Source organism: Ursus maritimus, unplaced genomic scaffold (genome assembly GCF_017311325.1).
Source record: "Ursus maritimus isolate PB19 unplaced genomic scaffold, ASM1731132v1 scaffold_32, whole genome shotgun sequence".
NCBI lineage: Eukaryota > Metazoa > Chordata > Mammalia > Carnivora > Ursidae > Ursus > Ursus maritimus.
The window spans coordinates 20,975,903-20,996,526 of record NW_024425786.1 but is presented as its reverse complement, the minus strand read 5'-3'; the positions used below and the strand labels follow the sequence as shown (position 1 = coordinate 20,996,526).

Sequence of the window (20,624 nt, the reverse complement as noted above, 5' to 3'; positions counted from 1 at the left end):
TGCATTATTTAATCCACACAAGCTCCTGTGCCCGTAGGTATTAAGAACTGAACTAATTTGCTTATGGTTGAGACCGACATTAAATATCAAAGCTGGAATTTGAACCTGGGTGTGACTGTTGAGTTGGTGTTCCCTAGACTCTCACTTGAGGTTCCTTTTCCACATCTGTAAAATGGGAACGTCACCCCTTTCTCACAGGGTTGTGAAGATTGAGATATTAAATTTGAAAACATTTGGCAAGGGCCCCTGGGGGGCTCAGTCGGTTAAGCATCTGCCTTTGGCTCAGGTTATGATCCCAGGGTCCTGGGACTGAGTACCCAGTTGGGCTCCGTGCTCAGTGGGGAGTCTGCTTCTCCCTTTGCCTCTGCCTCTCCCCCTGCTTGTGGGTTCTCTAACAAATAAAATCTTATAAAACATTTTTAAAAAATGAAAACATTTGGGAAAAGTCATTCGGTAATGCGACCTGGAGAAGAACTGAAGATGTATTGCCTGTTTTTGTGGCAGAGGAAATTTGAAGCCCAGTATAATTATTCAACAACCCCCCCCCCCAACCCAGGGATAGTAAGTGGCTAAGTCAGGACCAGAATCCAAGTTTTCCATTCCAATCTGGTTTGTTCTCTCACACCCCGTCAAACAACTTTAGAAGGAAGAACAGGTAGGTAGAACACCACAAAACATGAAGAGGGTAAAGGGAAAGGGAACATGGAGTTAATCAGGGGAGGCTTCCTGGAGGGGACCCAGTTTTCATTTTATGACAGCAGTGTTAGAGGAAGTGGGAAGCCAACAGAAGAGGTCTTGGTTCTTAGTCATAATGTGGTTTCCCTGATACGCTTACTAGAGTTCCCGGTGCCCAGAGAAGCTAAGAAACTTGACCAAGATCACACAGCTACCAAATGGTGCTGGTACGACGTGGAGGCCACATCTAACCCTTTCCACCTGGTTGTCTCCTTGGTGCTGGAGAAGTGATGAGAAGCAGGGAAGCATACTGTGGTCGAGCAGGGAAGGGACACAAGGGGTTCCCACAGATTCTCAAAAGCCTCCCCCTGCGATAGGGGGAGCCCCGTAGCAGGAAAAGCAGCAAGGTGAAATGCTTTGGCTTTGGGGTCAGGCAGACCCTGGTTGGAATCCCAGCTCCACCAACGACTACCTACGTGGCCCCAGCAATGTCACTTTACCCCTGGGTCTAAATTCTCTTGCAGATTCAGAAAAATGGCCTCCAAGTACCCAGCCCAAGGCCAGGCTTAGTGAGGAAAATAACACGGCCACTATTCTTCAGGCCATGTTAGGCCTGACAGATGGGTGGCCGGGCTGGGCATCCAAGGGACAGAATAGACTTTTAATGCCAACCACTCCCCGCCCTGCAGTGCCCAGCAGGGTAGGGGCAGTAGGTCAGGTCTGTGATGCAATCAGAGCTCCCTGCTGATGCTAAGAGATGAACCATGACCCTTGCAAATGGAAAAACAGCCCATTAACAAGAAGTACAAAACCAAACCTCAGTGAACTTTTATTTTTCATCATAGGGAACTGGTAGCAAAGCCAAAGATTCCTGCCCGTGAACCCTAGATCCCCCTCCCTCCCCACCCCCGGGGACATTTACAGAATCATCATGTCCCTTCTAGAATGCAAACCCCAATGCTGGGGCCTCTTCCCTCCTGCCCAGCTTCATCGCAGGGAGGGCTCTGAGGCCCGAAGGGGGTGCTAGTCGCTTCCCCATGCCTGCACGGGTGTGAAATGTGGCACGCTGACCAGGCTCCTCTCCTGCCCTCTCCAGAGAGGAGGGTCAGAAGCAGCAGCAGCATGACCCCTGCCTTTCTTCAGTCGCCTCCAAACTGGTCAGAGAGGAGGCGCATACTGTCAGAAGAAGGGCAAGGGACGTCATCATTCACAGCTTATTTGCTACAGAAAGTGCCTGGGATCGGTCCTTGGCTGCTTCTGCCTCCAAGCAATCCACCTAAAATCGAGGAGGGGATGGAAACGGGGCTGGGGGGTGGGCTGGGGGGCTGTCCTAGGAAGGCAGCCGGGAGAGACTACCTGCAGGGCCGGGCTATCCCTGGAGGCCTTGAGACTCTGCAAGATTTGCAGTTTGCTGCTGGCGGGTTGGCCTGAGCAGCTCAGAGTAGACTCAGACATCACAGAAAGTCTCAGCCCCCCGTCCGCAACTATACAAACGGAGGTCGGGAGGTTTGGCAACGCAGCCTGGGGCAGGCCCCAAACAAGAACGCTGGGGTCTCCTAACTTTCCCCCTGAGCCCCTGCCTCTGAAGCCACTCAGAAAGGCTCGCTTGGCGGGAGAGGTCTGTGACAGCGCCGTGCGAGACAGGAGAGCGGGGTGCCAGCCTCTGGGGGGCCGGCGCAGTTCTGGGGAGAACAGATTTCTCCGTCCTCCTCTCAGGCATTGACTGTGGCTACAGAGGTGAGGCCCTGAAAAACCTCCCCCATAAAGAACCAAAATACAGAGAACCGGTAATACTCCCTCCTCTTCAGAAGGCAAAGGGACCCACAGACACCCCAAAATCTCTAGAGATAATCTACTTTTTTGATGCGCTTGGTTTCTCTTCTGGGGCCTCCCACGAGCAGGCATGGGAGAAATGGGTAAGAGGGTGAAGGGGAGGTCAAAGGAGCTAAACCAGGATTCAGGCAACCAGGGAAAAGGGGCCTTCAGGCTGCCCAACAGAACAGGCTTTTGGGGAGCAGGACACACAGACCAGCTGTGACACTGACTTTCACATTGATGGGTGAATGGCAGGGGGAGGTAATGAGATCTGGGAGGGAGGGAGGGAGGAGGAAAGGCAAAGCTGCGTGGAGTGTCAGTCCCTGGAGGTGCTGGCCCCTCTCCTTCAGGGGCCAGCCAGGGACTTCCCAGTCCAGGAAGGCCGCGGGACTTGTGCTGCCTGCAGCCCAGCCTGCTGGCACATGAATCCGAGCTCGGCTCATTTCCCTTCCTGTGCCCTCTGCCTCTGGGGTCAGGGGCAGGAAGAAGGGCGTGGTCCCTGGGGATCTGCTAGCCCTCTTCCAGCTCCCAGGGGCAGAACTGAGATCCCAGAGTCAGTGCAATGATCCTGTCCATTCCAGTGAGAAAAAGGGAGGGTACGGCTCAGGGGCTGCACGTCACACACAAGCCCACCTCCAGAGTGGGGTGGGAGGGCCTGGGACAGAAAGGGATCGGGGTCTGTCTCCAGACAGAGAAGTCCTCTCAGGGAGAAGGATGCCCCCAGGGGCAGCTGCTCCGGGCCCAGATCCTGCTTGCAGTCAGGTCATGTAGCGGGTGATGGCGCGCAGGGCGTAGAGCAGGGCGGCCTGCATGCGGGCCTCCAGGAGCAGCAAGTTCACGTGGACCTGGGGCACAGACAAGGACTTGTTGGTGACTGATGTCACTTCTGGCCACCCCCTTCCTTCCCAGACCACCATGTGTCTGGGCCACTCGCCTCATCCTTCTCTCCCATACGGACACCCTGACCGTTCCTAAGGCTCTGAGAACTTTGGTGCAATGGCAGCTGAGGAATTTCAGGCACATTCATCCCTATCCTGACTAATCTCTTTATCTCACAAAGCTAAAAATAAGAGCTGGCCCTGGGCACTCAGGTTCTCATTTCACCCTCCCAGCAACCTTGAAATGCAGGCAGCGTTTGCTCTTACTGTAAGGGTAACAAGCTCAGGGGGCAAAGTGACTTGCCCAAGGTCACCATGCTACTGAGTGATTGTGTTCACATTTGAACCCAGCTCCTTCTGGCTGCCACCGAGGACCCTGTGAAGCACACTCCCATTTTACAAGTGAGTAAATGGAGTCGGACACACAGTAGAGTAGGACTGGAATCCAGGATGGTACACACCCAGGTGTCCCCATGGGCAGAAGACTCAGTCTGGGATACCACACTGGGTCCTGACCCCCTCCTCCCCGACAGGCTGTACCTTCTCCGAGTGGCGGAAGTGCCTCCAGAAGAGGTTGTACATTCTTCGTGTGGTCTTCTCCGGGTAGCAGGCCACTGTCTTGATATAGACCTTGAGGTTCCGTTCCAGGAGCTGGTTCACCTCCCCATAGTCATAGTCATCGTATCTGGATGGAAAGGCCCCGATAGCATCACTCTCCAAGTGCCTCCTCTCCCCTACCCCCACCCTACAGAAGGAGGAACAGAGTGTGGCAAGAACAAGCGGAAAGTAGGAAGCAAGTAGGAGCTTGGTTCCTCTTAGAAAAATAGCTGACGTCATACATCGCAGGCCACTAGACTGGCTGGGGACCACTGCAAAGAATGCAGAGAACGAGCACGCTGTCCTGAGTACCAGCCACGGGCCATGTGGACACGTACCCATGGAATCCTCAGAACGACTATATATGCGGTCTGCAGAACTATTATATGTAATACACCACGTTCATCGGCCCATTTTATAGCCAAAAGGCAGATTCAGAAAAGTGAAGCCACTTGTCCTGGGAATGGACTTCAAGCCCAGCTCTGCCTGGCTCCCATTTCCGCCCCCTGGAGAAGGAAGAGAGAAAGGGAAAAAGAAGCGATACTCATTTCCTGGATGGGTAAACTGAGGACTGGATAAGGCAGTTAGCTTGTTCAAAGTCAGAGAGCAGGTGGTGACAAGTCTAGAAGCCACTCTGTCCCTCTCCAGTCCAGTGAGCCAATGAGTCATGAGGACGGGGAACATTGGTTGAAAACCGGAGGACAGACTCAGTAGACAAAGGCACAGGAGGTCCGTGTTGGAGAAGGGGGTGCCCAGACCTGGGGGCTGGACAGAAGCAGCCTGGGCCACACTCTAAGATGCCTGTCCCTCCTCCACCTCCCCGGGACTGGAGAACTGTCAATGCCCGGCAAGAGAATGCCCAGGTAAGCACAACCGAATCCACTCAGTGGAACAGAATTTACAGCTAGTCATACATAAACACACATTTTCTACAGGGAACATGGACCTTTCTACAATTTGGATTTTTTTTTTTTATGCTTGGAATAAACCATTAAATGAGAAAAGCCAGATCATGCGTTCATTAAAATATGCACACATTTGATTAAATGAGTAAAATAAGTGAAACGAGGAGGAAGAAAATCTTGTGTTTGTAAAATTGTGTCTGTTTTGGTTATTTCTGCGTGGGAAAGAGACAGTAGAGAAATACTTGACAACAGTCAGGGCAGGCGGGGTCACAGATGATCCTGATCTTGATTTTCTTCTTTCTGTTATTTCTGTTTCCTAAATTTACTATAAATCTAGTTCTTTCTCTTTAGAAACAGCAAACATACATTTTTACAAATGTAATAACCATTAAAACTCCAACCACACAAAAGCAACGACATCAGAAAGAAGAAAAGCGACGGAGAAAGATGTCACAGGATGTGGGTGTGGTTGTGAAGTAGCCGAATTTGGGAAAAGGTTTTTTTTCCCCTTAATTCTTTGAATTTTCCACAATGTTATCAGAGTGACATTTCTTCAAATTAAAAAAAAAAAAATTGGCCTGGGGGAACCTGGGTGGCTCAGTCGGTTAAGTGTCTGACTCTTGATCTTAGCTCATCTCTTGATCTCAGGGTCGTGGGTTCAAGTCCTGCATTGGGCTCCAACCTGGGCATGGAGCCTACTTAAAAATATGAACAAACGAATGGATGAATGAATGAATGAATGAATAAATAAATAAATAAATAAATGGAGGGGGCTGGATGGCTCAGTCAGTTAAGCCTCCAACTCTTGCTTTCAGCTCAGGTTATGATCTCAGGGTTGCAGGATTGAGTCCCAAGTTGGGCTCGTGTTGGGCATGGAGCCTACTTAAGGTTCTCTCTCTGCCCCTCCCTGCCCTCTAAAAAATAAATTAAAAAATAATAAAAATTTTTTTAAAAATTTAAAAATTGGTCTGTGTATATTCCTGACAAGTAATTTCACACCTAGGGCTCACCTACAAGGACTTAGGTGTAAGGCTAGTCAGTGCACAAGGTGTTTTTGATCGTGAAAAACTGTGAACTACCTACACACCCGACAATTGGGAAGAGGTTGAATTAGATTACATCTATAACGGAACACCATGCAGGGATGAAAAAGCATAAAGGAGGGGCACCTGGGTGGTTCGGTCTGTTAAGCATCTGCCTTCAGCTCAGGTCATGATTTGGGGGCCCTGGAATTGAGCCCCTCATCGGGCTCCTTGCTTCTCTCTCTGCCCCTTCCCCTCCCCCTGCTCGTGCTCTCTCTCTTGTTCATTCCCCCTCTCAAATAAATAAATAACATCTTAAAAATAAAAAACCCTAAAAGGTCTATTCATACTGACAAGGAAGGCAGTTCACAATAGATTATTAGGTGAAAAAAAGCAAGTTGTAGAATATATCAAGCATGATTCCATCAATTTAAAAAATCTACTTAGAAAAAATCAGGAAATAGGTAACAAGATGAAAATGTAATTAATCACATACTATCCAGAGACAACCATTATTAATTAACATTTAGTGTGTAGCCTTCCACACATTTTCCATGCATGCACACATTTTTAGCAAAAAAAGGAGGGGACAAAAGGAAGATTCTGGTTGGTAACCAGCTTTCTTTTTTCTCAATACGTTTTGAATAATTTCCCATAGCAATGTAAAGAGACCATTATTATAATTTGTAATAGCTGCATACTTTTTCACTGAGTGGCTATAACGTTATTTAAAGTCTCCTACTGATGGGCATTTATGTTGTCCTTATTTATTGTAAGAGAAGAATTCCTACTTGGAATGGAAATTCTCTCTCTCTCTCTCTCTCTCTCTCTCGGTATCTCCACAGTTATCTCTAGGGGGTGGGATTAAAGAGTTTCATCTACAAGGTTCAAACAGTCAGCACAGCCACTACCTTTTATAATCAGCAACGAAATAAATTTGCTTTGAAAAATAGTATAGGCAGGCAGAAGGGAAAAGAAAAAACCGAACAGGAAAGGAAACAGCTGTGAGCTCGGACTGAGGGCTGGCAGTGCAGCAGGCCCTGGTAAGGGGCTAGCTGCTCACCTGATACCGAAGACACAGTGGATGTAATTCCAGATGGCCCTGCGGAGCATGGACGTGTCTACTCCGCTGTGCATGGCGATGGTGTTGTAGGTCAGGCTATAGGCTGCCTGGAACTTCTCATCCAGCAGCTGTCCGCCCTCAGGGTAAAGCCGCTGGATCAGTGAATAGCCATGGTCTTCCCAGGTATAATCCTGAGACACGTGGGAAGGGGTCAGGGAGCAGAATCTTGGGGGCCTGAGGCTGGCCGGCCCTAGGGACCCCATCCTCTGAAGCACAACTTTGCTCTCCATAATGTCCCTTTCCCGCCCCACAGATCTAAACTGCTGCTTGATCTGGGCCTGCTGCTTGGTCTGGGTCTAAGAAGCCAAGGAGGACGTACCCTGGTGATGACCTTGTCCTTATGATCCCTGAGCTTAGGGCGCAGAACGGTCCTGTCATGATCTAGGGTATCCCATTTCCCTTATGGAATCGTGAGGGAGAAGGTGCCCGGCTCTCTAACCACTCCAACCATCCACCTCTGCTTGTCCGTCAACCCAGAGCAATGCCAAGAATAGCCTGGAAAGCCTACCTGGGCACGGAAGGTGGGGGGCGCCTCAGCCCCTCGCCGGGTGAAGTCCTCATAGCCGAACGTGGGGTCGTCCACAAAGCACAGCATGTCTGGGTGTGGAGAGGGCTCCAGGATGTCAGCTAAGGACGTCAGAAGCACGTCACAGTGAGGCCAAGGCATGGAGTACAGGGCACCTACGCCTGACTAATCAACAGGTGGCTGGGGGAGGATGAGGCGGACCCACGGACCCGGGGGCTACAGCCCCGGAAGTAACAACAGCAGTTATTCACGGAGCCACTTAACTCTGTGCTAAGAGCTTTGCTTCCATTGTCCCATTTACCCCCACGCCCATCCTTCACAGGGGAGGAGGCTGAGGCCCTGAGACAGGAAGTGACTTATCAGGCGTCACATTGCCAGAAGGGCTGACGCGTCATGATTCAAACCCAGGTCTGACCCTGAAGTCCACGCTCGGAACATCTTAGAAGAAGTAGCCGGGATGTGGCTGCCTCCAAAATCCAAGAGGTGCCGTGCACAGAGTTGCCCACTCCCCAGGAGGGATGGTGTTAAGAAAGGGGGCAACCCCTGGGCCCTGGATGCCTGTGATCCCGTACCTGAGGGAGTCACCAGAAGGCTCTCTGACTTCTCCAGCTCAAAGCGGCTCTCCATCTCCTCCTGGGATGCCCCCTCATCCCGTAACAGGCTCTCCTGCAGCTGCCTCATGCGTTCCATCAAAGCTTCCACGTCCCGGGCAGCCTCAAAGCCCTGGAGGAGGGACCCAGGGGTGACCGTTTACTCCTCGGCCCCAGGACAGTCCACACATCCCTCCCACAAGCCAGGCCGTCCCGAGTGATCACAAAGGTCTCCTGCCCCCCGAGGCAGCCACGGTGCTGGGCAGCTTGCATGGTCTGTGTTTTCCAAAGCGAAGTTTAAGAAGCTACGGGGTAGGCACATCTTCTTTGTGTATCAACTTCCCTCACAGGAAAGGTACTGTTGTTAAAGTAGCTGTAATTTTATATCAAAACAAACAAGGCCGCCTTATAGAGTAAGAGGCAAACTTCGTATCTGTAATGTGCTAATACGCAGGAGACCTTAGACCTGTGACATGCCGAGGGGCCAACCACATGGTTCTTTCATTTAACCTCACAACTGCTATGAAGGAGGGGTCTTTAGCCTCACTTCACAGGTGAGAAAAGAGTCTCAAAGTCAACGAACTTTTCTGAGGCCTCTCAGTGCGAGAGAAGGAAGCGCTGGCTTCCATCCCAGAACCAGAGGCCATGCTAGCCTCCTTTCCCCACAAGACCCAGGCCCATGCCTTACCCCAGAGCTGTTCATTGGGTCCCTGCTGGGGGGGCTGCTCCGCTCACTGGGTGGTGAAGGTGCCTGGGGGGCAGGGCTGCCCTCTGAGTCCCCCTCAGGGAGGATGCCACAGCCAAACACGAAGGACGCCAGTGAGTGGCAGTGGGTGAGCAGGACCAGGGCCTGGATGAGCTCGGCCAGAGACCAGCTGTGCTCGCCCGTCTTCAGCAAGGCCTGGAGAGGAAAAGAGGCCAGACCTGCTCAGGGCGTGGCCCTGGGCTGACTGGCTGACGTGCCCCAGCCCGGCCCCTGTGTCCCCGTGCCCCCTGCCCACGGCACCTGGATGTGCTCCTTGGTGATGAGCCACGGCCGGTGTGCCAGCAACTTGTTGATCTCGCTGAGTTTGCGCAGCTTCTCGGGGGCCCGATGGAGACCAAGCAGCCACTCAGGGTCACCTCCCGTCTGCAGAAACTCGGCCATGTGCGAACCCACCAGGTAGGAACACTGGTGGCGGGCGGCAGCCTGTGCAGGGGGTGGACAGAGCCTTGTTCAGGGTGGATACCCCATGGAGGGAGAAATCGCAGGCCTCACTGTTGCCAGAGAGGCAGGACACTTAGGTCCTAACCCCGGCTTCACTAGTCAGCTGTCCTCCCTTAGGCAGGTCACCTGAATCTTTTGTGCCTCAGTTTTCTGATTCTGACTACAAATGCCTCTCTTTGGGGCGCCTGGGTGGCTCTGTTGATTAGGTGTCCAACTCCTGATATCAGCTCAGGTCTTGATCTATCTCGGGGTCGTTGAGTTCAAGCCCTGCATCAGGCTCCATCCTGTGTGTGGAGCCTACTTAATTAAAAAAAAAAAAAAAAAGCCTCTCTTCAAAATCTAGAATTCTGTGGATGATCAGATAAAGTCAGGGCTTTCCTCTGCTCTGGGCGGCCTCTCCTCCCAGCGTATGAAACGAACTCAGGAAGCACCAGCAAAGAGATCCAAAGACCAAATCCCCCCATGTGGCCAACCCGACAAAAGCTGGGCTCCGACAGGCTCACCATGATGGCAATGTAGTGGCGCCAGGAGCTGGCCAGGGGCCCGTCTGCGTGCAGCAGGAGGCAGTGCAGGCGCCAGAAGCAGCTGAGGTAGTCAGGGTGCAGGCCCATCACCACCGCCAGGTTGTCCACCCGCCCCGAGGACATCAGTGCCTCCAGCCGCAGGTGCTGCTCCAGGCTCTCTGCTCCCTCCTGAAGGACCTGCCAAGCACAGGGGAGAGGGTGGGTTCCGTCCTGCTCTCCACACCAGAGAGATCAACGTATTCACTGCACTGGGACTATAATAGCCAAGAAACCAAAAACGACCACCATGGCTAAAAAAAGGAAAATAGGGGAGAAAAAGATAGTTCCTTAGGTGATTTCCTGGCTCAGGGTCACAGATCTAGCAGATGACAGAACGTGGATTCAAGTCCAAAGTCACACCAAAGCCTATTTATTTCCTTCGTTATAAAAGAGGACCGGTTATTTAAAATGTGAAAAAATAAAATACGAGAACAATACTTGAGTTGAAAATTCCGGGCTAGATATAAATAATCAGCAGGTGGTTGTTTGCTTTCCATTTACAAAGGGTGGAGAGAGAACTGGGGGAGGGGGGGTAGGTTAGACATTTGTTAACAGCTCATTAACTACTTGGCTACACATTTAGGAGAGCAAACAGGACGACAAAACAAAACATTTGCTTTTGTTCACCCAAGGCCAAAGAAATAGGAGGGAACTATTATTTTTTAATTTTTCTACGCATGTACTTTGAAGATATCCCCGCCACCACCAACCCCATGCTAGAACGTCAGCTCTGCGATGGCAAGGAGTTTTGTCTGTCTTGTTCTCTGCTCTATCCCCTGCACTTACAACAGTGCCTGACATAGATGAATCATTCAATAGGTATCTGGTAAATGAATGAATGAATGATCTGACTCAGTGGGTGAAAGATATGTCTTGTATTAAGTGACAAAAATAAAGAATACGACGATAACCCCCCACCTCAAATGTTGTAAACTATGACCTTGGTTCTATATGACAAAAAGTCCAAGAAACAGTGATAAATGGTTAAGTAACCGTGATTATCTCTGTGGGAGGTGAGATTCATGAGACTAGAGCTGAGACATTAAAAATTTTTATAATGAATATAATATCACTTTTGAAGTTGAAAAAAATGTCAGGTATGTATAGTCAAGGAAGAGCAGTTAATACAGATAGTTCTATCTTCTTAAAGAACAGGCCTTGTTCTGGGAATCCGAAGTTTGTTCATTACCTAGCTGTGTCATTATCACTTTATCTCTTTGAGCCCGTTTCTTCCCAGCAACGTGGGGTTGATACGCATGCTTCACAGAGCTGTTGGTGGGTTAAATGAGTTAGGAACCTGACGCCGTTATTTCGAGAGACAGGAAAAGACCCCCACCCACACAATGGCCCATGTCCTTTCTTCCCAGAGACCGAGATTTCCTAACCCCTTCCAAGCTTACCTCCTCTACCGGGATGAAGGCACTGGGCCCTCGGGGGCCTCGCCGAGCCCGGCTTTCCCTCTGCTCCTAGAAGGAATCACACCATGCTTATTGGAGGTAAAAGGGAGGACCAGGAGTATAGTCATCTCTCCAGCGTTCTCCTCCTACCCAACAGGCCACACCGAGCTTTTATTTTTTTTTTATTTTTTTTTTTAAATGATTTTTTATTATATTATGTTAGTCACCATACAGTACATCCCCGGTTTCCGATGTAAGGCTCGATGATTCATCAGTTGTGTATAACACCCAGTGCACCATGCAATACGTGCCCTCCTTACTACCCATCACCGGTCTATCCCATTCCCCCCCCCCCCTCCCCTCTGAAGTCCTCAGTTTGTTTCTCATAGTCCATAGTCTCTCATGTTTCATTCCCCCTTCTGATTACCCCCCCTTTCTTTATCCCTTTCTTCCCCTACCGATCATCCTAGTTCTTATGTTCCATAGATGAGAGAAATCATATGATAGTTGTCTTTCTCTGCTTGACTTATTTCACTTAGCATTATCTCCTCCAGTGCCGTCCATGTTGTAGCAAATGTTGAGAACTCATTCTTTCTGATAGCTGAGTAATATTCCATTGTATATATGGACCACAACTTCTTAATCCAGTCATCTGTTGAAGGGCATCTCGGCTCCTTCCACAATTTAGCTATTGTGGACATTGCTGCTATGAACATTGGGGTGCATATGGCCCTTCTCTTCACTACGTCTGTATCTTTGGGGTAAATACCCAGTAGTGCAATGGCTGGATCATAGGGTAGCTCAATTTTTAACTTTTTAAGGGACCTCCACACTGTTTTCCAGAGTGGCTGTACCAACTTGCATTCCCACCAACAATGTAGGAGGGATCCCCTTTCTCCATATCCTCTCCAACAATTGTTGTTTCTTGCCTTGTCTATTTTTGCCATTCTAACTGGCGTAAGCACACCGAGCTTTTAAAACCACCCTTTCGGTGCACCCCGCATGGAGGAGTCAGGTGGGAGACAGACACCTGGTGGCAGGTGGAGAAAGGGTAAGCAAGAAAGGGCAGGGACCCAGGAGTCCCAGTTTTGGGTGGGAGGGGCGTGGGGAAGGGAAATATACAGCCACCATGGTACCCGTCTCTCCAGGAGGCCACGTTTTAGCAGCCGTGGAGATCCCATATATGAAACCCCCTCGTCTGCATCCTGCAGCCAGACTATCAAGTCCATTACTTAGATTCCTATGAACAGCCTCAACTGCTCTCCAAGTGTCACGTCTTCAGCCCTCCCACCACCGCCACCACCTACCTCGCAGACTATAACCATCTCTTGTCTGGACTGCCACCCACAGCCTCACCAATGGCCTCCCTGCCTCCAGTGCCCCGCCCTCTCCTACCCACCCTCTCCCAAATTAACGAAACAAACGAATAAGGAAAACATCACCTCTAGAACGAGGAGCACATGCAATGAGTCCATGACACTGGTGGTTTCGAGGAGGGTAAACTTTCTGCAGCCCAACGAAATTTTCTCAAGTGCAAATCTGATCAACTGGCTTAAAACCCCACCTCTAGCTCCAATAGCCTTCCAGGTAAATTAGTGGTTCAGGCCTACTGTTCTCCCACTGGTCACTCCTTTTGCAAAGCTATCTCACAGTCTCCCAGGGTCTGGGAACCTTCTTCTGACCCTCAGCTGGGACCCTACACTTCCTGGTGCTTTTGCTTCTGAAAACACTGTCTTGTAATTGTCTGATTCTGGTCTCCCTACTGCCAGACCACATTTTATGGAGAGCAGGGCCAGGTCATTCATACCACCCTGTGAATGAAGAGAACAGAGAAAGCTGAGCAGAAGGAGTCCAAGCAGGGCACACAAGGCTGACAGCAGCATCTATTCTGATGCCATGTATTGGAGCCTCTTCGGAAACCACCAGTCATGCACTCGCTAAATCTGCTCCTGGTCTGAGAGGTGGGGTTCAGAGAGGAGGTTTTATCTATTCATTTGTTTTGGTACCGGGGGGCGGGGGGGAGGGCTCTCAGTACTGGCCTTGAAAATAGTTTACCCAAACCAGAGTCATGTCCTCACTGGACAGAGACAGTGTCTCCCTAACTCTCCCCTCCTCACTGGAAACCAGACTGAGTATCAATCCCTAGGTGTCCAGGGACTAGAGATAATCATTGAACCTCCCTTCTCAGATGGCCAAAAGACCCCTGAGGGAGGCAGAACTCTGGGACTCTCAAAGACCACACAGAAAAAACAATGGGATCTGCAAGTCCCAGGTCTGAGTACCAATTCTGCTACCAACTCGCTGAGTGACTTTGAGAAAGTGACCTAGACTCTCTGGGCCTTAATCTTGGACAAAGAAGGTACGTGGGCTAATTGCTCAGGCCCCTTTCAGCCCACACTTCTGGGAGCTACCAGGCCAGGCTGGTCCAAGTCCAGCACAGAAATCCCAGCAATCTCCAAGTACTCTCTTTCAGCTTCCCTCCTCCCTCACCAAAGAAAAAAAGCCTAACAGCTCTGTCTAGTAGGAGATAAGGACTGCTGACTCCACAATCTGGGCCTCTCCCTCAGGGGACCTGAGGACAGATAGAAAACCAGAGCCTGAGGGTGGGTGGGGAGAGGGTTAGGAGAGGGAGACCTGGAGGGCCCCCCAAGGTGCTGGGGAGGTACAGGGTACAGCCTTGGGAACCCCTTCTTACTCTAAAATTTGCCCTAGGACCTGTTGAGGGAAGGAGCTGATAACCTGTGAGTCTTCAGGCGATAGGTCTGGACCCACCATTTTCAGTCCTGATGATAATGATGATGGTGATGGTGATGATGATGGCGACAGCCATGATGGTAATTACAGAGTACATTTAAAAGATACAGGCTCCTGACCCAGAATGCCTGGGCTCATATGACAACTCCACCACCTATTCTCTGCTAGCTAGGGGAGCCTCGGTTTCCCTACCAAATAATGGGGATAATAGTACCCACTTTCACTGGGCAGGCATGAGGATTTAATGAGATAATGCCCCTACAGCCCTTACCTCAGTACCTGTATCACCAGAAGCACTTCATAAAAGTCAGCAGTCAGCCATCATTAACCTTAACCTCATTGCAATTTCAAACAAGGGCTTCTCAGCGGGAGCAGCACAAAGCCCCTTTGAGAAGCTCTTAAAAAGATGCCAATGCCAAGGTCCCACCTCCAGCAATTATAATTTAATTGGGTGGAGCCCAGCATAATTTACAGCCAGGGTGGAGGGCCGGTGTTTCACACCCTTTATTGATCATTTTCTCAAGTATAAGGTACTGTGCTAAGTGCTTTCCAGGTGGAACCAGAATTAGTTTGTTTACAAATATTTTTGATGAGTACAATGCAGGCAGCTAGAGAACAGGAGTGAAAAGACAGTCTCAGCCTTCACAGAATTTATGATCTAAAGGCGAATGACAGATGATGAATAGGGTTTCAAATCACAGATTGTATAAAGTAAATGAAATAGAGCAGCGAGAGGGTGTATGATGGGGTGGGGTGTATCATATATTAGTCTGAGGAGACAGGGAAAGCTACTGGGGAGGTAACCTTTGTGCTGGTATCTAAATAGCAAATATCTAAATGAGTTGATGAGAAGGCAGCAGGGCCCACAAAGATCTAGGGGACCAGCATTCCACTCGAAGGGAACAGAAAATACAAAATCCTGAAGGCGAGACCACGTAGATTCCGATCCAGAGCTTCAAGACCCTGAAAGCTTCTCTGACCCTGACACCCAGAACTTGAGGGAAAGCAGGCAGGGCAGGGTCCTGCTGCCAAGAGATGATGCCTCCACATCAGCCCTCCCCTATTTCCCGGAGTAGGAAGTCCTAACAACAATGGTAGGTAGCACCACTGATTACCATCAGCTAGGCCTTTCACGTGCACTGAAAGGTAGGCTCTACTCCTCCTCCTAGGGCTCCCATCTTACAGATGGTAAGTGTCAGAGAGGTCAAGTCAGGCTTTGCACCTGGGGTTCACCAGGAGAAGCTCCTCCTCCCTGCCCACGTTTCCTGGGATCCACTGCTCCCGGACACGACACCTGCATACAGTGTTTTTCCTTACTTGGAGGGCAGGGGGATCGAGTTCCCTGGTACCCCAGTAACGCTGAAGTCAGACAGCCCTCTCGGTGGCCACTGAGCAGGGAGGGCTTCAGGCAAATTGTAAAAAGAGGATAATCGCCCCACAAGCCCAGTGCCTGCCTCCTAATGTAAACCCTCGCTAAATGTTATTTTTTATATTCGCTCAGGCATTTGCATACAGGTTCCATCTACTCTTCATCAGTTTTGGGGTGGGGTGGGGGTCTCTATGTTGCACCCAAGGAAGGATTAAGATTCCAAAGGTTAAGCACCAGCTGACAAGTGGCCAGCCTGAGATACGAGCTCAGTTCAGTTTGGCTTCCAAGGATTCTGTTCACCACCCACATCGGCCTCTTGGAGTAGCCCCAGCCTTTATTCTCGGCACCCCATCCGGAGCCTGCAACCCCCAGGCCTCAGCTACACACACCTATGAAGTCATTCTGCCAGGTGGTAAGGGGCAGAGACTCCCCCGTACCCCACTCCATGGGCAGCCGTCTCCAGAACTCAGGTACCTGCATGAGTTCACACATGAGAGGGAGACACAGAGCCCAAGCAGCCTCTTACCTCCAGCCTTGGAGGGAAGGGGTGTGAGTGGCGCCATGGGCTGGGCACTAGGCTAAGTGCTTTACACATATGATCTGGCTGATTTCTCACAACTACCCCGAGGGAAATATGGCTTATTACTTTTTCTTCAGAGACAGCTCACTGAGGCTCTTTCCGAGTCCTGCTCCAGATGCGCACAGCTCAGGTCTGACTTCGAAGTATGCACAGGTCACGAGGGTCAGTTAAGCCAACAAGGGGTAAAGAGTTAGGAACACTTATTAGGTGGTAAGAACAGTGCTGGGGGTGTGACCTACATGACGCTTCTAGTCTCGCAAAGGAGACACACAAACACCAATTACATGACTGTTACACTATAATTGGGATTAAAGCTCCGACCGCTGAGAAGAGGGACTGAAAGAGGGTATGCAGAAGGGACTTATCGGGTGGGGGAGGGAAAGCCTCCCTGAGGAAGTTGATGTTTGAGGAAGTGATTCTAGAGCCCAAGAGGGCTCTAAACACATACCACCAGTCCTAGAGTGAAGTCCTAGAGTCTGTAGGCCTTGACCCTTTTAGGTTAAGGGCATATGGTAAAGTGATGGGAGTTGAGGGGCCTGTACTTTTGGGTGTTCCCTTGGGCATCAGGCTCTGTAAGTTCAGCGCCCTACTGTCTTCTAAGGATTCTGCTTAAAGCAGGCATCTTCCCAAGGTCCTCTTTTTCTTGAGAGAGAAGAGTATGTGGAAAGGGTTCAGATACCACCATCTTTCCCTTGCTGCTGACAAGTGGCTTCCACCTAAAGGCCACTCCCTTAGAGCCTGCCCAGACCACCTGGGGCACTCACTTCTCCCCAGGCCACTTCCCAGAGAGGGAAGGGCCAACTCACACCTCAGGCAAGAGGGACAGGTTCAGGCACCCCATTGTGACACACTCTGGGGAAAGGGAAATGACCACATTCTAACGATACCCAGCATCTCTGACTCAGTGATTACGTTCCAAGAACTGTCCTTTAGCCTTTGCTTGTATTCTGTCCTTTCTCCTAACAATCCTCAGAGATACTATCAATCTCCATAGGAAGAAGTTGCAGACGGGAGAAATGATCACTTGGCCAAGGTCACACAGCAAGTGAACGGGAGGGCTGGAATATCAACCCAGCAGCTCCCCTGTAGTAGCCAGGTGTTCTCAATAATAATATGACTCCCCCCAGCCCCCACCAGAAAGAAATGGACTCAAAGTGACTTGGTCAAAGCCACTCAGCAGACAAGTGACAGGAGTGGGTCTCATTCCTCCACCTGGGGTTCTTAAACCATGATGGGGAAGTGTAAACAAGCTCACAGAAAACCCAGGACACAAACCATAGACGGCTGGAGGTAGGACCCCTAGAAACCAAGCTGCTCAGAGAAGGACAGCGATTTTCCCAGGGTCACACAGTAGGACTAGCAGTTGTCGCACTCCCAGGCACAGCAATACACTTGCATCATGCTCCAGGCCTGGAAACTAAAACAAGCAAAACTCTCTGTAGTGCCAAGCACAGCAGGGAATCTTAGAGCCGCCCAGGCCAGAGAATGAGCTACTTGGTGGGACTAGCGAAGGAAGTCTCTCCATAGCCCCTCCTGGGCCTCAGTTTCCTCATCCTGGAAAATGGGGCTGAAGTGTAGCTCCTATTTTGCTAGTTTAGTACCGAGGACTCAGAAAAGGCAAAACCCGGAGATCAGCATCTAGGAGGTGCTTAAGAAATGATAAGATGTCCACTGTGGACGGTGGTGGTGACGGGGGGTGGGGAGGAGGCAGGAGGTGTGTCAGATTAGGCCCAGCCCATTCCTAGCTTCAGTGCAAAGAGTCCCTGCGAAACAAACTTCTGCGACCTCAGACCACTTAGTAGGGCGCAGCCTAATCCGCGCTTGCCTTCGGAAGCCGCGTCCAGGGTTTCTCTCCTTGAAACCAGCTTCGGCCGCCGCCACCGCCGCATACCCCGCAGCCAGCCAAGGCCCCGGAACACCCGCGCTCCCCCGCTGCAAATCGGGGGTGCAGGTGTAGGCGGGGGACTAGGTCGACCTTCACTGGCAAGTCCCAGGTGCCTCAATCCCCGCACTGGGAGACTGGAATGGGGACGTATCCTAGAAAGAGTCCTCCGCCCGCCAGCCCCAGCCTAGAGGAAGGGAATCTGCGGAAGGGGGCGGGGAGGAGGAGAGGTCGGGCCGCAGCGGCCGGGATTTGCCTGGACTTGAAGATTCTCCCGTCAAGAGCCCAAACCCAAGATAACCTCGAGAACGCTCCCCTCTCATTGGCCAGGAGTCCGAGGGAGCCAGGGAAGGTTCCACAGCCCCGGGGGGAGGGGGAGGGGGCGGAGAGGGCCGAGACAGCCAGTTGATGCAACCCCATTCCTAGGTTACGCGCTCCACTCTCCCTCCCCGAGCCCGGGGCGTTTTGGAGGGGTGGGGGGTGCGCACAGATTCAGCTCGGGACAGCCCGAAGCTCGGCCGCAGCTCGGGGCTCAGGGGAAGAGTGGCGTCGCTCGGCCGCTGCTTACCTCTCCGGCCCCGGGGCCGCCGCCGCCGCCGCCCGGGGCGAACGGCAGGTAGCCCTTCAGCTCTGCGCGGCACTCGGAGTCTGCAACGATCATGGTGTGTGCCAGGATCCGGCCCCGGCTCGCCGGCGACCCGCGCACCCGAGGGGGTTTGGGACGGACGCACACAGGAAGCCGGGACTGGGGGCCGCTGGGGAGGTTCTAGAGCCCCGGGGTGTCTCTCGGGGTTCCAGAACGCTCCGAAAGCCCAGAATCCGCGGACAGCCGCTCCTCCGCTGGACTCTCCCCTCGGCAGGCTTCTGGAACGGTGAATGGCCTCAGGAGCCTGGGATTGGCCGCGGCCCAGGGGTTTTCACGGCCCGGAGTGCCTCGGAAGTCCGCAGTGGCCACGGCTGCTCGCCAACCCAGCGCTCTTCAGCATCCCCGCCGCGGAACTGCTAGCGCTCGCCGGGCTCTGACACCAGCAGCGCCGCTCAGCCTGCTGCGGTCCCCGGGGGAGGGCGGGGACACAAAAGCCCCGCGCCGCAGCCAATCAGGTGCCTGTTTCTCGGGGAGGCGGGGGCGGCACCGCCCCCTGGAGCCGACAGCTCCGCCAATCGGCACCGGGAAGCGCCCGGGAACTCTGGGAGCTGTAGTCAGCCCCGGATGAATGCTGCAAACTTTTGCAAAAGGGTTTAGTCAGATTGTTGGCAACATCAGCCGAGAGTGACAGCCAAGAGAGTCATTAGGGCTGCGTGATGAAACGGGACTTCACCGGGCTGGGCCGGAGAGCCGGTGCGAAATCCCTCCCAAGTGCGTTCTTCAGCTTTTCAGTTCCTGCAGGGACTGGTTAGGGTTAGGAGAGCTGGTGCTAATTACAGAGCTGAACCCCAGATCTTTGGAGATAAGAGGCCTGTCCCCCTGGCCTCTGGGAGAGCTCCACCTTAAAATGTACCAGGCATGGGGAATCCATCTTAGTTGTGGAGTCCCTGGAAAAGCCATTCATCGAAAGGTCCTTGGCAACCCCATATCTAACCTCAATCCCCATGCTTCAGTTTCCTCCCTTTTGCTTCCTTGGGGCCTCCTCCAGTCCTGTCTTCCATCCCTGCCACTCCCTTTCTAGAAACTTTGAGACAAGGTGTTCTTCTGGGTCTTTTCTCACATCTCTTCTATGGCCACTCCTTCTCTGACTCCCTGGAACGTGGGTGTTCCCCAGTTTCTGTTTTTATCCCTCTTCTCTCCAGACACTCTGGCCCTCCCTGATCTCATCCATTTCCTGGCCTTCAGTGCTCCATTTGGGAGTAAGTTGCTTCCACCAGCACCTCAGCACCTCATAGTGAATTCATCTCCTGTTTCCTTCCCACAGTCTCTTCCTTCAGTTTTTCTTTGGACCTCCACTTTTTGTTTCCACCTTAAAGTCAGTTTACTCTGGATAGAGAATCCTGGGTAGGCTAGATGACCTCCAATTTTCCCTCTGAGACTTTGAGACTAGGCTTACCATTCCAAGGATGACCCTCTGATTTGGTCTCCTGCCTCCAGCTCTTGGAAGAGGGAAATGAATTTCACCCTCTTCTGGGCAACAAAGGCCCTTAGGCTGGGTCTCTATTATAACACCTATCCTACTCCACTTTGTATTGTAGTTTTCTGTGTACATGTCTTATTTCACCCTCTTTGATTATAAGCTCCTTGAGGGCAGTGTCCATGTCTTGACATCTTTATCTCTGCCCTATGCCACCAAGGGTGTCCTGCCAACGACATGTCCTTGGTGACTGAATCTTTCTTTGAATTGAATTCCCCTCTAAATTAGCATATGTCAGATTCAGATTTCATTTTTTTGAAGATTTTATTTATTTATTTTGAGAGAGAGAGAGAGAGCATGAGCAGAGGGAGGGGCAAGAGGGAGAGAGAGAATGTCAAGCAGACTCTGAGCTGAGCGTGGAGCACTGACATGGGGCTCGATCCCACAACCCTGTGATCATGATCTGAGCTGACGTCAAGAGTTGGACACCCAACTGACTGAGCCACCCAGGCCCCCCAGATTTATTTTTTTTATTTTTCAAAAGATTTTATTTATTTATTTGACAGAGAGAGACAGCGAGAGAGGGAACACAAACAAGGGGAGTGTGAGAGGGAGAAGCAGGCTTCCTGCCGAGCAGGAAGCCCAATATGAGGCTCAATCCCAGGACCCTGGGATCAT

At 51.4% G+C, this 20,624-nt stretch overlaps 1 protein-coding gene across 1 annotated transcript; it reads right to left on the bottom strand.

The window, feature by feature from the left end:
- Positions 1 to 1,479: 1,479 nt before the first annotated feature.
- SESN2 (sestrin 2) lies at positions 1,480 to 18,879 on the bottom strand. Its single transcript, XM_040619107.1, has 10 exons — positions 18,452 to 18,879; positions 11,302 to 11,367; positions 9,842 to 10,039; positions 9,138 to 9,320; positions 8,820 to 9,032; positions 8,114 to 8,264; positions 7,524 to 7,642; positions 6,956 to 7,146; positions 3,909 to 4,053; positions 1,480 to 3,335 (listed from the first exon to the last, which is right to left on the bottom strand). Exons 1-10 carry the CDS (start codon positions 18,542 to 18,544, stop codon positions 3,249 to 3,251), a joined length of 1,446 nt encoding a protein of 481 aa, XP_040475041.1. The 5' UTR covers positions 18,545 to 18,879; the 3' UTR covers positions 1,480 to 3,248.
- Positions 18,880 to 20,624: the final 1,745 nt, after the last annotated feature.

Excerpts from the sequence above, each read along its gene's own strand:
- SESN2 (XM_040619107.1), bottom strand. The coding sequence starts at position 18,544 with ATGATCGTTGCAGACTCCGAGTGCCGCGCAGAGCTGAAGGGCTACCTG. Across the intron at positions 10,040-11,301 it reads CCTTCATCCCGGTAGAGGAG|GTCCTTCAGGAGGGAGCAGA; the intron begins GTAAGCTTGGAA and ends TGTGCTTGGCAG. Across the intron at positions 7,147-7,523 it reads CCCCCACCTTCCGTGCCCAG|GATTATACCTGGGAAGACCA; the intron begins GTAGGCTTTCCA and ends CACGTGTCTCAG.